Below are 16,797 nucleotides of genomic sequence, written 5' to 3'. Positions count from 1 at the left end.
TCACTATTTCCTTTCTACGATCTCAAAGTGAACATTTGAATGAGGCCAATCAGCTCATGCCTTACACGTAGCTAGCTGCCTGCCTGCCTGCCTGCCTGCCTGGGTAAGTAACTGAGTCCACACCAGTGGGAGGAGGCAGAAGTAGGCGCATTGGGTGGGAAGTGTCATTTGCCAGCACTCTCTTCACCACCGTCCTGCTGCAACCACCGTTTTCTAATAACTCCGAGCGTGAGCAAACTCGACATAATAAGCCCAGTGGATAACTCGTTCGCCTCCGTGACATTGAACTTGGTCCGCGGCGATCTATCAGCGACGTCACAACCTTCTTGTAACTTCCAAAGTAAGTAATCGATAACTACTACTGTCTCACTACTTTAACGTTCCTTTTGGTGAAGTAAATAGTGCAATCGTGCTCTTTGGTTCGTTGTTTTCTTTTTTAAGTGCTGTTACATGATTTAATTTGGAAAATCCGAGTCATGAGTTTAGCCAGTGGTCGCTAGAGGGGCTGCCGGGAACTGTACATACACACGTGCGCGCGCGTGTGACGTGAGGACGGGCGCCAAGCCCTTTTTTTTTTTTAAATGGCACTTTCAACTTATTGTGTTTATAATCTTAATAATTCCACGCACAGTCCGCATTTGAAAAACTGTACAGATCATGCAGTGGCGGGTCTTGCGTCATGGTACCCGGGAACTTTGAGTGGCGGACTTCCCCGAATTCATACAGCTCCTAAAATTACCAGCTACCATGAAAAAAACCCATCAATTTTATCTAACACAATAAAACAGCACGCATCATACTCCTCAGAGATTCTGATTATTAATTGTATTGTGTTTTACTTGGCATATGCTGGCCAACCAATCAGAGGCTGGAAAAAATAAAATGCTGATGTTAATGCGGGGCTAACTTCTGGCCATGTGAGGAAAATCTCAAATCTAATTGGTGATTTGGTGTAATTATAGTTTACATTTCATTGGTCCGCTCTACTAGTTCTTTAGGTTTTGGGCAGACTAGACCAAATATTAGTATTTAGGTTGCTTGTCATCAACGCCAGAGGCTGGAGCCTACCCCAACTGACTTTGGACTGGTTTAGAGTAGTAAGTTACTACTTCCCTCCTCATTCCAAAAGCATTACTATATGTCACTAGTATAGTAACCACTAGATCACCTCGTTTGTTGCAAGCATCCGAAGTACAAATGTGTTCCAAAATAAAATGTTGGCAATGTGTTTGTTATCCCTCAACGGTGAAATATTTTCTGCTGTTGATTTCACTCTTGCAGACATGGAGCTCAAACTTACTTAAGATGACTGTTTGACATTATTTGGCCTTTGAAATATGAGACTGCTGAAGTACTGCATGTGTGTGTGTGTGTGCATATCATTATTAATAACACACTGCTGGTTGGAGGACACAGAGGTGTGTCAGTTTTTGTGGTCAAATGTCCTCATTATACACTTCTGTGAACTTTTTGGGGGAAAGTCTGTAAGAATTTCCTTCTGCCCTTCTGTGTTGTCTTTCTTCCCGCAGTTCAAGCAATGTTTTCCAAGGCAACTGCCAACTTTGTCCGCCAGGTCGACCCGGAAGGAAGCCTAATCCCCGCTCGCGGGGTGAATGACTCTTCCAAGCTGCTTCCGATGGCTCTGGTGGTCAAACGCAAGCGTCACTGGTTCTGGCAGAGGCCCAAATACCAAACGACGGATTTTACGCTCAATGATTTGTTGCTGGGCGGTGAGGAGATTACACCTGGTATGTAGGTGTTGCTAACTGTTTGTGTGTTGTCTTTCTTTCACAATTAAAGTACAACGAACCCCGCTTACTTGACGTTTCATCATTCATGCTCCTGCTATATTATATTGATTTTTAAGTTATTGTTTGTTTGTTTTTTACAATATACACGTTAAGATTTGCTAACAGCGAACATCGATGTCTGTTTCAGCTGTGTTTAAGACAGACTTCCTGACCTACAAGGCCAAATATGGAGACGAAATCACTGGCAAGTTGGACGCCGAGGTTGCTTCTGTTGGCGTGAAGCTGGAGGCTCAGGGCTCATCTAAGCTCCAATCGGATTTCGGCAAGCTGAAGAAAGAGGCAGTAGATGTGAAGAAGTTGTTACAGGACTCCGACAAGAGGTGCTAAATAATTCACCCCATAATACAATAGATACCAACACCTACATTCAGGAGTGTCTTGTTACTGTTGGTACACATTCATCTCTCCTTTGCACCAGGTTGGTGAACATGGAGCATGTTTTGGTGCAGGAGCTGGAGAAGCGATACGACGTTCTGGCCGTTGTCAAAGAGAGCATCCTCACCACCGGCGCCTTCACTGTCACCCAGACCAAAAAGGAGCGGTATGCTTTAAGTGCCGTGGTGGACATGTTGGGCAAGCTGGGGGCCACCATTAACGTGAGTGTCTTGTGCATTGAAGAACAGTACAAAGTCAAACTCATGAACCAGTGCGAAGCAACTTCGTCACAAGGGCGGCCATCTTACATACGGAAATTACATATCGTTTCAGTTCTGTATCAAGGAGACCAACGGCATTGAGACGGACATGGATGTTTCTTTGGAAACCCCGCCTCATGTAACGGTAGTCATTGCATACAGCGTCCTGGAACTAAAAATAAACAAAGACGGCCACTTCAGTGAGTGTGGGACTTATGTGAAAACGGCTTCTTCATTCTTTGAAAACTTAGGTCATTTTCTTCTGCATGATTGCTGACTCGTTGGTTTTGTGACAAATCTGTGCGCCCGTCCCGTAATTCATCTCATTAACAGAGATATGCCTCCAACCTGGAAAGATCGGGGGCTTTGAGGCCGATATGATGAGATCGTGGTCCTCTCAAGATGACCTGAGCGTGGTGGACGGGAGGTACTTTGATGAGGATGTTCCAGAAGAACAACCACAGCAAAATGGTTTGTGTCTGATTTTTCGAAGGGAAGTGAAACTCAGAAGTACATCGATGAAATGTCGCGGTTCCCCCATTTTTCTATAGTGATAAATTATGAATGACGGGTTGTCCCCCCCCCGAGGAACTGGTATCATCACAGATTAAGATAATATATGAAAGTGGAAGTAACATACAAAGAAGTTTAAAACAGAATTGCGGTCCAAATTTATTAGTCCTGTAAGTTTATTACCTTTGACACTACTATTGTAAACCTTTCACGGACAGCTATTAAAAAAAAAAAAAAGCAATTAAAAAAAAAAAAAAAAAGAAAAAAAAGAAAGAAAGAATCGTTTTGCCACAGTTGGCCATTAGCCACTCCAGTGGACACTAGTGTAGTCTTGACATCCAGTGGTCAACGTTTGTAAGTGAAAAAAAAAGGCAGACAACAAGATGGCCGACAGCAGTTCAAATGTGAGGAAGGAACAAGTGTCTATTCCTTCTATTCCAGGAGGCCCTTGCGAGTAAAAAATATATTGAGACATCAAGCAACTAAGGTGTAATATAATTGTTAAAGTATTGATTTTGTAATTGGAAGAAATTGCGATTGATCATGAGTCCACTAAATTGGACTTTGGACATCATTAGCTGTATTGTGACTACAACTAAGTGCTGAAAATGCTTCATCTGCAGTATTTTTGAATGTGCTTTTAATCATCATTTCGTTTTTATTATAGCAATAATTTATGTATTTTAGTCCTCATATGAGAGTAACCGCTACGTTTTGTAGCGGTCAGGTGCAGAACCTGCTAGCAAAACCTACAAGATAGTCGACCATATACTATCTGACTCAAGTGGGGATGATGACAGCAGCAGTGATGATGAAGGGTTGCCCAAAAAAATAAAATTACTATCTGTACTTCATAAAAAGTTCAATTGTCTTTGGGTAAATGTTTTTGCAATACATGTAGTAGTTTTGAAATGTATTAAAAATGTTGCTCAAATGCACGTTATCCACCCTAGTGGACATGTAAAAAAAATAAAAATCGTGCCTAAAAAGTGATAAAAACACTTGAGAAAAAAATCCTGATGTAGGTTATCATAATTTGTGTATGAAAGGTTCTGAAAAACAATTTCTAATTTAAGGGGGAGTTTGCAATTTGATGGGGTCAAGGACGTCTGATGTTGCTGTCATCTTTTTTTAGGATCTCACGTGGAAGACCTCTCTCCACTAGCTGAGCTTTCCCCATCAACTCGGCGGGACTTGTTCTGCATGCTGAAAAATATTTTGACCGACCGGGTGGCTCTCTCGCATCTGCAGTCCACGGTGAGTGAACCTACCGACCACCAAGAAAGATTTGAGGTCAAATTTTCTTTGTCTCTTTCAGCTTGATGAATTGTGCTTTGGCAAAACACCCGACATGATACAGCAGGAGAAAATCTCAGATTGTGTTGACACTAGTGCTGCCGCTTCCCTGAATGCTGCTCATCTGTTAGTCAGTGCATTAGAAGGTGAGAGGAGATTATACGTTCTTCAAATCTTTGAGCAGTCCTATCTTGTGGTCTCTTACTTTAATTGTTTTTTTTTAATTTTTTTTATAGAGTTGCCTGAGGAAACTTTGAGCCTCTTGTGTGACAGTCGGCGTGAGTTCTTAGAGGCCTTCAGCACCCTGGTTAGTGGTTTTCGAAAAATTACTCCTCATCAAAATGCGCACTAGCGCTTTATTCATATGAACTGAGTCATAAACTCACCATTAAATGTTGACAAAGTATATTAGTTCATCGCAAACGCAGATGAGAAATACATCATTTGTCAGAAAGACTGGGGGGAACAATAGTTTTGTTCCGTTTTGTTTCATGTGTGTCTCTTAATAATGCAGCACTTGTTCATTGTATTACTTCCGGCAGCGCTATTTCAGTGTGCGTTACTGAAAATAAGTAAGTACTATAGTTGTGATAAATATCACCTATGTCTGCTGTGCAATGTGTGTTATATATGTTTGTATCTCACGTAACTTCGCCGTGTTTAATTGGCTCGTTGTCGTTGCTGCGGTGCCCAATTGCCTCGTTAAGCTTTGGTGCTAAAAATAGAACGGTGCCGCTTGCGGCCTTCACGGACGCTAATTGTAGCCTTTATAAATACTACATTCTATTTTGTAATGTGTCTTTTTGCGTTTCCTTTGGGTTTTATGTATCTAATTTCTGCTGCCATTAAAGCATTCAAGACATTTTGGAATCCTGATTCTCTGACCGGAATCAATCAGCGTAATTAAAATAATGAATGTGGACAACACTACATCATTAGTAAATTGACAAGTAACAAAATCAATATTCCTTGGCGCCTATACAGCAGCGAAACCGTGATTTGTCCCAGCCAAAAATCATCCATATCAAACTATATACCCAAGTTGGCGCTGCAACTAAATTCCCCGTCATCCATCTCCCTTCTTTCTAGTTGAACCTGATGGAGGAGCGCAGCCTTCCTCTCTCCCTCCAGTTTCTTCCTACTCTGCTGTGCGAAAAGCAAGATTTCCAGCAAGCAAAGACGCTCCTCGGCTCCATTGGCGTGACCATGAATGTTGACAACAACCAGCTGTGGTTGGAGATGGGAGAAAAAATGCACCTGTTGGTCCTCTGCCTCAGCACGTATGGACTGTCTCTGCTGTGCGGTGGACAAATGTAGGATTTATTTTCCTCTATGGTTTAGGTTCTCTCTATTGTAAAATGTAGCGGGGGAAGTATTTGTTGTCTTATATTTACAAACTATAACAGTGTCTCCCAACCGGTATTGATCCAAGGTGCATATTTTTCATTCGTTAGAGCTGTCAGTATTAACTCATTCACTGCCATCGACGGCTAGAGACGTCAAAAATTCATTTGAACTATTTCTAGTAATTTCACATTTTTTCCACTTTTGTTAAGAGCAGGAAAACCTAGATTTTTTTTAAATTGTACATTTAGAACAGATATAAAATTTGTGATTAATAGCGAGTTAACTAGTGAAGTCATGCGATTAATTACGATTACATATTTTAATCGCCTGACGTCCCTCATTTTTAATAATTTTTTCTTTTTCTTTTTTTTAATCTCGTCAGGCGATTAAAAATGTTGATGGTAATTAACTGCATGACTTCAATAGTTAACTCACGATTAATCACACATTTTATATCTGTTGTAAATGTACAATAAAAACTTTATTGAATTCCTGTTACGGCCTATATTGAGCAGATGGACAATCATGGACTCTAGGTAGTTTTACTTTTAGTTTAACTCGCTTGACACTCTCAAATCATTTGCGCACTTTTCACAGCCAAATTTGAACAGCATATTAGATGAATATGTTTTAGTTGTACATCTTTGATGTATCGTCGCAGAGCAAAATACCTTCTCAAGTTCCCACCACCCGGGCCTCTCAAATCTACCCTTCTGAAGCTATTAGAAATGTCTTGGATTCTAAATGTACTTTCAATTTGAAGATTGTACTCAAGACATATCTGTCGCAAGCTTTGTAGAAAAAAAGTAGAAGCAGAAGTAGAAATGTTGCAGGAGTATGGAAAATTGTTCTTTTGGGAAAAAGACAAAAAGAAAGTGAAAAAAAAACAATATGTAAAATTGTGCAACAACAAAATTGTAATTGCTTGACAGCACTAGAAATAATATATATAATCTAGTTATCTGGAGCAGTTTCGAATAAATATTTATCGATGTTGTTATATTATTATGTTGCATGAAATGCAGTCGGTGAATACACAAGCTACTGGAGCGTTCTGCCATCTAATGGAAGAGCATTTAATTGATCTGCCTGTCACTATATGATAAATGAACAAAGGTACATTTTTGTAGTAAATAATACTTTTCCGAACAATTATACCCGATGATCTCTCATGACACACTTACGTGCCACGGCACTGCGGCTGGGAATCACTGGACTATAACATAAATATATTTTATTGTTTTGAAGGGAGAAATTCTATATTTTTCTAATATGTCATTATTTACTATTGTGTTTAAACATGGAGTTCACTTATTCAGATATTCTTGTTGACCTTTTATTTACTAAAACAACTGCATGGGCTCGTTGTACAAAGAGTGAAAAATAAGACCACTAAATTAATAATATTTAGTGGAGAAATGTTATCTTGTTATTTCTTTATCATTTCTGTTTTAAAGCAGAAAATTGAATGTATTCTAAAGTGCACTAGTAGATTTTTATTGAAGTATGTTAACTGTTAACCAGTTTCTTGCCATGGTAGTGTTCTTTATTTTTATTTGTATTGAGGCTGCTTTTGACTATAGCTATTAAATGTTACATTTTTTTCCCAGAAATGATAAATGTATCTTAATTCTATAATATGCAACAAGGTGCCATAATTATTTATGTTTTATGTCTATATGACTAAATATATGAAGGTATTATGTACTTAAATTTCTTGTCTGATAAATTATAGTTTTTAAATGATATTGTACTACTGTATACATATGAAATAAAAACTTTTATGAAGTTTAATCCGTGTGCAGGAGTGAGTTCATGAATAACTTACTGTCAATTTCCTGGACTGATCTCAATATGCACGTTGAAGCCAGAAGAAGAAAAAAATGTTCACAGGAGGATTAGCGTTTTAAGGTGTCACTCCAATTTAACATTTGGCTGATTGAATCTCCTTCGGGGAAATTAAATTCCAATAGTTTTTGAGGTTTTTCCCTAGTACCGGGTATGTGCTCAGTGCTCACTGTACTGCAAGTGTTATGCCAGCTGACAAACGTTTCTCACACCACAGATGTGTGTTCATGACATCTCCGTGACTGTGCAGAGGAAGATCAATCAAGGTGTCACGTAAGGGTAAAACTAAATGTACATAAGATGCAAACACAAATTGACATATTTGCTTTTACATTGTGTGGCCTTTCAAGAACGATCAATGACACTATGTGTACACACGGTAGCACAAAAATAAAATACATGATAAATAACTACATTAATCATCATTTTTGGTTAGATTGTAATAAAGTGTATGATTATAACTTGAAATATATATTTTTAATTTTGCCTTACTTCTTGATTGGCTTACCACACATTTTTGGAAGCATTTACCGTTCACACTGGACAATGAGTACATAAATTAATGCGTAGTGTTCTCACCTGCTCGATTAGAGAGAAAAAAATATATTCTGATCAAACGGCATTTTCATCAAGTCAATCATTTGTCTTCAAAACATTCTGTGGTAATAAAGTAGATCACTAATCTCTCACACCAAGGAACGAAGAATTGTATGTTCTCGTTGGAATAAACAATTCTTTGATTGAAAAAAAAAAGTAGAAGTGCTTGGCCCAATTCTGCAGAAAGAACGTCCTCTTGTGGACGTGCCTTTATGGTTACATCGCCACTTGATGTCGCTGTTTATCCATTTTATACAGAGATTTTGTACAACGTCGTTGCTTAAACGTCGCTTTGCTTCTGACCAATCACAAGGGACGTTACTCGAGAAGAGCTCAGGACTGGTAATGTTATTATTTCAATGGATGTGTGGCTGCTCTTTCAACCCGATGTTCTAATAATTAAAATTGTCATTGCTCATGTCACCTGACTTGTTTATTTTATTTTTATTTTTTTAAGAAAAGGTTTGACGCTAACTTCCGCCATCTTCGCCGATGCCTTCCTTCGGACCAATCATAAGCCAGTTCATAGTTTGTGACGACTGACGAGCGTAACACTGCGCATGTGCATTATATGCCGTGTTTTCGAAGAGCGTGCTAAACATTTACTTGGTACACCGTAATATTTTCATTCTTTGATTTACTATTAGACTTGTACTGTACTTTTAGATATACTTCAAACGTTAAATACGTGTTTCGCTGTATTCAATGGTCCCAAGAGCTAAATCATGTCAATAAGCAATGTGGTTGTTGTTATCGTGTGGTAGCATGTTGTTGGGCTAACTATGCTAACATACGTCTTTCATATTTTAAAGAGACAAAATGGAGCCCCAACAAGATGCCCAACCACCAAGGCAGCAGCCTATGTTTTATATCTGTGGAGGTAACTATTCTTCTTCTACATCACTGTATTGACTGATTGTAAAATTAGGTATGGATTCCAAATTTGAGTTCATAACTAATGGTGAAAAGCAGGATGTTGTACTACTTTACAAATTACCAATTCTACAAGTTGTACTTCCCAAATTAAGAGGTTTTTTTTTATAATAAAAATGGTAACTTCCAGTCTCACATTTCAGTCCAGTGTTAGCTCTAAAACATTTACATGCAGCTTGTAAATATTATTTTTGTGTATATGTGTGTGTTTGCAGAGTGCCACACTGAAAATGAAATCAAAGCCCGTGATCCAATCCGGTGCAGAGACTGCGGCTACAGGATCATGTACAAAAAGAGGACCAATCGATGTATCCTTTCAGTGTCTGCATAAAAAGAATCAGCGCAGCTATGTACGTATGAATAATAGCAGTGTCTTTCCTTGACCGGTGATTCACAAGTGGTTGTTTTTGATGCCCGATGAAGCGGATCGTTTTCTTGTGTCTGTGAATAAATGTGGCAGCTCAATGAGTGACCAACGTTAAACTGCATTTTTCCTGTGTTTTCTTTTCTGGAATATGCAATACTATATTACTAATTGTAATACTACATTTATGAACAATGATGACGTAGTATCTCTTCTATTAACACAAGAACAAAAGCAAATTTATTTGACCAATTCAGTTAGAAATGTTAAATGCTATTTATACATTAAAAAATATTTACCCATTTGTATGTTATAAAAGTAAAATTTAAACATTTAAACAAATAAGGCAACCTGAACACAGAATTAAGTACGTACATCTTCACTGTAAATACTCTTGTTGATTTCATATAGTAATGTGCAGTATATTGTTAACCATTTTTTGAATTTGTCATCTTTATTTTCGAGCAGACAAATAATGTTATTGTTATATTAATGAACATTTTACATGAAGTATTTACCTTTTGATATTTTTTAAATTCCACATAAAGAAGCCTTTGCTTCAATACATTTTCCTTATTTTCTAATATACAGTGACTCAATTTTGTATCATAATTCATTTTACATTGATTAATAGATTTGTATATAAAATATAAAATTTTAGCATTTTAAAAAAGCAACTCCACAAAAGAGAAGAATTGACTTAATTGCATTTTTCATTCATAAAAAAAAATCGCAATGACCTGAATAATTTTCTGAAAAGTCTATTTGTTGTAATAATGAATAGTATTAAGTGTTAGTAATAGTGTTTTTGTCAGTAAATGTTTATTTTACACAAAATATTTATTTGAGCATTTTAAATGCAGTACTCTACAAAAAAAAACGTGAACTCATCTACATAACCTGGTGCACCAATTTTAAAACATTTTTGTTTTACCGAGGAACCCACGGAGGTGTCTTATCACTTTGCACGCAGCACTGCACTGCCATCGCCCCTCCCCCACCTGTGACGTCATTCAGGGGGTGTATCATAACGAAAACCTCCCAACCAGATGAAGCTGCTGAGAGCTCAGGAAAAGGAAGAGGAAGGACGCACTGCAGAGGCGGTGCAGCCATGGGGAACGCACAGGAAAAGTCCCCCTGCAATGGGGGAGGGGGATCCGGACCAGACCGGACCACCGCAACAGCAGGGGGAACCACGGAGAACGGGAGCAGATCCAAAGGGGTGGCCAATGGAAACGCCGAGGGGATCCCTGCCGGTGGACCAGATGAAAGTTATCTGGACGCCCCCGCTGGGGGTCTCCCCCCCAACCTAGCTCGCATCAAGAACGAAGGCAACTACCTTTTCAAGCACGGACAGTTTGGGGACGCCCTGGACAAGTACAGCCAGGCCATTGACGGATGTGCTCAAGCAGGTCAGATAACTAATTGATTATTTATCTGTGATTATTTTTGCTAATAATGGGTGAATTGTTTAGATAACTACATATATCATTTCTCAACAGGAAATATTGTCTGATTTCTTCCATCCTCCATGAAAGCAGACTTATGTTAAATCAAAACATTTGGCAAACAATGATCACCATTTTTGTCTGTTTTCTGACGTTACGACACAAACCAGAGGCTGAATCTTTTTGTTTGTTTTTAATGACCTGTTTTTGACTAAGATGGAAATTTTAAAATAATCGACGGATTAAATAATTATTAACTCATTCAATGCCATTGACGGCTATAGACTATATATACTATAGAATTCATTGGAACCATTTCTATTAGTTAAACATTTTTTTCCCACTTTTGTTAACAAGAGTATGAAAACCTAGAATTTTTTTACTGCACATTTAGAACAGATGTAAAATTTGTGATTAATTGTGAGTTAACTAGTGAAGTCATGCGATTAATTACAATTAAAAAAAAATTATCACCTGACCCACCTAATTTTTAATAATCTTTTCTTTAAAAAAATATATATTTAAAAAAGAAAAGATGATTAAAAATTTGTGGCGTCAGGCGATTTGTCATTTGTCAAATTTGTCTCGTAATTAATTGCATGACTTCACTAGTTAACTCACATTTTTTATCTGTTCTAAATATACAATAAAAAAATTCTAGGTTTTCATACTCTTGTTAACAAAAGCGGAACAAAATGTTAAACTAATAAAAAATAGTTACAATTTATTTTTGACGTATATAGCCATCAATGGCAGTGAATGAGTTAATAGTTTTTTTAAAAATCCAATTTAAAAATAATAAATAATTTTAATAAATAAAAATAATCGTTAAAATAGTTGTTAGTTGCAGCTTTACTAAGGACTCACCACAAGGTTGCTGGTTTATGATATTTATGATTGGTTAAACATGACTGTAACGTTTTTGGTGTTTACAAAAACATTAGGTTACCTGAACTCTTAACGTTTTTGGTTTACAAAAACCTGAAAGTTACATTAAGTAGCCTTTGATGTTTGTTTACACAAACACATGGCGTTCATTGACGCTATATTGTCGATTACAAACTGCACTTTGAAAGAAAATGTGTCTTTGACATTTACAAAAAACAAACAAATGTTCCATCGTGTTAGGTATCAGCAACCCAGACGACTTGTGCATTCTCTACTCCAACCGGGCCGCTTGCTACCTAAAGGACGGCAACAGCGCCGACTGCATTGAAGACTGCACCAAGTAGACGCGTGTGTGTGTGGGAGAGTTGGTGGACAGTGAGCAATGACCCACAATGTTGTGTGCGTGATCCTCTTAGGGCCCTGCAGCTGCAGCCGTTCCACCTGAAGGCGCTGCTGCGCAGAGCCATGGCCTACGAATCGCTGGAGCGCTACCGCAAGGCTTACGCGGATTACAAAACAGTCCTGCAGATGGACACCGGTGTGCAGGCGGCGCACGACAGCGTCCACAGGTCAGCACCCGTGGCAGGCACACACGTTCAGGATGGCAAGAAATTAAATGAAGGAAAATATGTGATTAAAATGAACTCATTTAAATTGAGTTAAAATGAAATGAATTCATCCAGTCCTACCCAAAAATGATAAAAACATCATCATATGACCAAAAATTTAAATTTTAACATTCACATGATACAGAATCCAATTGATGCATGACAAAATTTAACATAAGAAAATGTAATTATTCCAAACAAAAGAATAAACTCATCCTAGTCATTTACAATGACATGACACACATTACATAAAATTCATCTGGACCAAAGACCTATATTATTAACAATAATCAAATAAAGGCAAAAATGAAAAAGTGAAAAATAGATTAAAACAACCCAATGGTACGAGAACCACATGGGCTCCCTTTAGTGGTATAAAAAAAATCACAAGCCAAGTACAGTTCAGTTGTATTTAATTTTTAAGGTTATAAAACTGTTATTTCATTAAGTAAAATTTTCAATGAAATAATTATGTACTGCACAATTTATCCAAATCATTAAGTATGTTATTTTTGGTCAGTTTTCCTATATTTAACTCATTTACTGCCATTGACGCCTATAAACGTCAAAAATTCATTTGAGCTATTTCTATTAGTTTAAAATTTTCCCCCCACTTTTGTTAACAAGAGTATGAAAACCTAGACATTTTTTTAACCCTCCTTTTTTAAATAAAAGATTATTAAAAATCAGCGGCGTCAGGCGATTCAAATTTCAAATCAAATAGTTAACTCACTAGTAATCACAAATTTTATATCTGTTCTAAATGTACAATCATTTTGTTCTAGGTATTCATACTCTTGTTAACAAAAGAGGAAAAACATGTTAAACTAATAGAAATTAATTTTTGACGTCTATAGCCGTCAATGGTAGTGAATGGGTTAAGTGTAGCATAAATCTTCAAACTGTTCACGTTACATGTTAGATTTGCATACCATATTTTTTTCAGAATTAAGCTTCTGTCTTGCTTCTGATGAACATACTATGCTACTGTGTTTTAATGTTGGTAACGACGGTGGTACCTAGAGAGCTAAGAAAGTTTTTTTGCGATACTTGGTGTAAAAAGTTTGAGAAGCACTGATCTGAATCAAAAACTAAAATAGTAAAATTAACTCATTCACTGCCATTGACGGCTATCGACATCAAAGATTCATTTGAACTATTTCTATTAGTTTAACTTTTTTTCCTTCACTTTTGTTAACAAAAGTATGAAAACCTAGAATTTTTTTATTGTACATTTAGAACAGATAAAAAATGAGTTAACTAGTGAAGTCATGCAATTAATTACGATGACAAATTTGACAAATGACAAATCGCCTGACGCCCCTAATTTTTAATAATCTTTTCTTATTTGTTTTAAATCACGTCAAGCGATTACATTTTTTTATTGTAATTAATTGCTTGACTTCACTAGTTAACTCATCATTAATCAAAAATGTTATATCTGTTCTAAATGTACAATAAAAAAAATTCTAGGTTTTCATACTTTTGTTAACAAAAGTAGAATTTTTTTTATATTAATAGAAATAGTTCAAATACATTTTTATGTTTGTTTTTTTTATGAAAGTTTATAGCCGTCAATGGCAGTGAATGAGTCAAAATAAAATCTAAAATGTTACAATTAAATATTACTGGCTAAATGATGTATACAACATGAAATTCAATAAATAGCACAAATTAATCATCTTTGATAAAATAACATGAAACTTGAATTTGACTTCTTTTGGGAATGTTTTTCAGGATCACCAGGATGCTGATCGAGCAGGACGGACCCGAGTGGCGGGAGAAGCTTCCGGAGATTCCCGCCGTGCCGCTGGCGGTGCAGCGGGAACACCGCGAGAAACCCGCTAGCGTCCAGCAGGCCCAAGCGAGGGCGGTTCGGGCCTTGCGGGAGGAAGGTCGGTCCAGTCTTTTTTATGACCTCCGTGTGTGTGTTAAAACATTCAGATAGTGTTTAAAATGCGCAGCATCAATAATGCAGAAGGGAAGGAGTCACAATGGTGCTGTAATGGAACAATCCAGGTCAGGTTTCCTCCTGCAGTGTGTCTGTCACATGACTCAGCTCTTAAGCGAGCTTGATGCCATATGATTATTATTGTTGCTCTACAGTCAAAAAAAAACATTTAAAAAAAATCACACTGCCAGTAAAATGTGGCATTTCCGCACCATTTTTTTTGTAAGACCGCAAAATCTTTTTTGATGTTTACAAAAACAAGGTTTGTTGAAAACCGCAGATTTGTTTTTTTACATTAAACAATGTTTACTAAGTGTGTAGGTTGTTTTTGGCATACATTAGTTGGCAGCCACTAAATTGTTATGGTATACTAGCAAAACTAAACTATAAAATTGTATTTGATTTCCCAAAAAGTGTGATTTTTGCTTTGATTGGAGCTTCTTTTTTTTTTGTAGCCAGGCGAAAAGAGTCCCGCTTGAGTGCGTTGAAACACGAAGGCAACGAGCTGGTGAAGAAGTGTCACTTTGAGGACGCTCTGCACAAGTACAGCGAATGTCTCGCTTTAAAACCGGATGAATGTGTCCTCTACACTAACAGGTACCACTTTAAATGAAAGACACAATTTTAAAAACTCCTAAATTTGTTGAAATGTTTTAAACTCATTCACTGCCATTGACGGCTATAGACGTCAAAAATTAATTTGAACTATTTCTATTAGTTTAACATTTTTCCCACTTTTGTTAACAAGAGTATGAAAACCTAGATAGATATTTAAAAAAAAAAAAAAAAAAAATTAGAAAAAAATAATTATAATTTTATTTTTTAAAAGAAAAGATTATTAAAAATGAGGGGTGTCAGGTGATTAATTTTTTAATCGTAATTAATCGCATGACTTCACTAGTTAACTCACGATTAATCACAAATTTTATATCTGTTCTAAATGTACCCAAAAAAAAAATCTAGGTTTTCATACTCTTGTTAACAAAAGTGGATTTTTTTTTTTAACTAATAGGAATAGTTAAAATTAATTTATGACGTCTATAGCCGTCAATGGCAGTGAATGAGTTAAGCATTGTGTTTATCAAACACCTTCAGATTTGTCTTTTTTTTTGTTAAAAAAAAAGTTGTGGGACATAACACGATATGAATGAAATAATGTAAAACCAAAAACTCCACACATTTAGAGCCATCTGCCTGCTGAAGCTGAATCGCTTCCAGGAGGCCAAGCAGGACTGCGACTCTGCCCTGCGCCTGGAGCCCGCCAACAAGAAAGCCTTCTACAGACGAGCGCTGGCCCACAAGGGTCTGCAGGTGCCTCTCGCCTCACCTGAACAAAATTGTGTGAATAGTTGAGCCCCGCAATCCTCCCGCCCCCCAAAACGGGATTGTAATTGCACACAAGATGGCAGCAAAGTACTTAAAATGGAGATGAGCATGTACGTAATCACGAACCAATGTTACATAAACATCTGTATTTCAGTAGTTCAATTATTCAACATAGATAAAACACTAGCATAATAGCCTTAACTATGCAAATTAATATATGAGGAATGAGATACACTGTACTGGGTTTTTGGGCTCTCAACCTGTTCTCCATTTGTCCTCGCGCACCTCCCAGGACTACCTGTCGGCCAGCAGTGACCTGCAGGAAGTCCTCCAGCTGGACCCCCATGTCAGGGAAGCTGAGCAGGAGCTACTTGAGGTCACCACCCTGCTGAGACGGAGCCTTATGGACGACACGTTGCACACGTAGAGGGGTACGACTCAAATGTTACCTCTGCCAAGGCTCATTTTTTTCATCAGCTAACCTTTGCGTTTACCTGCTAATCAGTTATAAGATTTATGATTGCCTATGGATGCCACAAAATGGCAGCAAACCACTACTTGTTCATCTTGTTTTATGTTTAATTTGTATTTTTTGTCATAACTATCAAACAGGAAATTATCTTTTTCCAGATGTGATGAGTCCATGCAGTCTTGTCAAGTGTGGAGAGAAAAAGGGAGAGCAGAGTGTTGTCAACACAAGGTGGAGTGGAAACCAAATTGGTTTGTGTGTGCCTTACTGAGATTTACACCACTGTTATGATGCAATATGCCAAGTTTTGAGCAGCTGACGTACAGTGAGTGGAACCTCAGAAGTGGAATTTCCTGGATGAATATACCTCGAAAGTGAAACTGTCTTCATGAGCTAAACCTTGCGAGACTTCGCTCCAGAAGTCCGTTTTGCCCACGAAGCCGTTGAATTCACATTTCTCGATTCTCAAACAGAATCGTGTCAAATGTTCCACTTTGGAGGTTCCACTGTTAAAGTGCATGTTTGCAATGCAGTTTTATTGTATGGAATTTTATGGATTATTATATAAGGTAGCAACAAGCTAGAATTTTTTTTGTTAGTATTGACATTGCACAATGTCAATGTGCCGCATGTACTTTATGTAAATAGCACAAAATAAAAAAAACTACACAACTTGATTTGAGAAATTTTATTGTTTAAAGATATGCATTCGGATGCACATTACAAAGCCGATAATTGGTAAATATATGCTTTTGCCCCCCCC

At 37.4% G+C, this 16,797-nt stretch overlaps 3 protein-coding genes across 3 annotated transcripts; all 3 read left to right on the top strand.

Moving 5' to 3' along the window:
• The first annotated feature begins 98 nt into the window (after positions 1 to 98).
• LOC147157820 (gasdermin-E-like) lies at positions 99 to 7,396 on the top strand. Its single transcript, XM_086061961.1, has 10 exons — positions 99 to 340; positions 1,530 to 1,748; positions 1,939 to 2,131; positions 2,230 to 2,407; positions 2,520 to 2,646; positions 2,780 to 2,917; positions 4,095 to 4,216; positions 4,278 to 4,401; positions 4,492 to 4,562; positions 5,345 to 7,396. Exons 2-10 carry the CDS (start codon positions 1,538 to 1,540, stop codon positions 5,570 to 5,572), a joined length of 1,392 nt encoding a protein of 463 aa, XP_085918087.1. The 5' UTR covers positions 99 to 340; positions 1,530 to 1,537; the 3' UTR covers positions 5,573 to 7,396.
• A 1,157-nt stretch (positions 7,397 to 8,553) lies between these two features.
• Positions 8,554 to 9,468, top strand: polr2k (RNA polymerase II, I and III subunit K). The gene is made up of 4 exons (XM_086063416.1): positions 8,554 to 8,656; positions 8,860 to 8,927; positions 9,196 to 9,288; positions 9,379 to 9,468. The coding sequence occupies exons 2-4, from the start codon at positions 8,867 to 8,869 to the stop codon at positions 9,399 to 9,401; spliced, it is 177 nt and encodes a 58-aa protein (XP_085919542.1). The 5' UTR covers positions 8,554 to 8,656; positions 8,860 to 8,866; the 3' UTR covers positions 9,402 to 9,468.
• Positions 9,469 to 9,613: 145 nt separating this feature from the next.
• Positions 9,614 to 16,711, top strand: LOC147157818 (sperm-associated antigen 1A-like). Its single transcript, XM_086063415.1, has 8 exons — positions 9,614 to 10,756; positions 11,921 to 12,020; positions 12,097 to 12,249; positions 14,026 to 14,183; positions 14,695 to 14,836; positions 15,424 to 15,550; positions 15,858 to 15,996; positions 16,196 to 16,711. The coding sequence occupies exons 1-7, from the start codon at positions 10,456 to 10,458 to the stop codon at positions 15,990 to 15,992; spliced, it is 1,116 nt and encodes a 371-aa protein (XP_085919541.1). The 5' UTR covers positions 9,614 to 10,455; the 3' UTR covers positions 15,993 to 15,996; positions 16,196 to 16,711.
• Positions 16,712 to 16,797: the final 86 nt, after the last annotated feature.

The sequence above is a fragment of the Leptonotus elevatus genome, chromosome 19, assembly GCF_054856555.1.
Source record: "Leptonotus elevatus isolate MCC_2025b chromosome 19, RoL_Lele_1.0, whole genome shotgun sequence".
NCBI lineage: Eukaryota > Metazoa > Chordata > Actinopteri > Syngnathiformes > Syngnathidae > Leptonotus > Leptonotus elevatus.
Note: the sequence above shows the minus strand (reverse complement) of the source record. Positions and strands in the feature narration are given on the sequence as shown.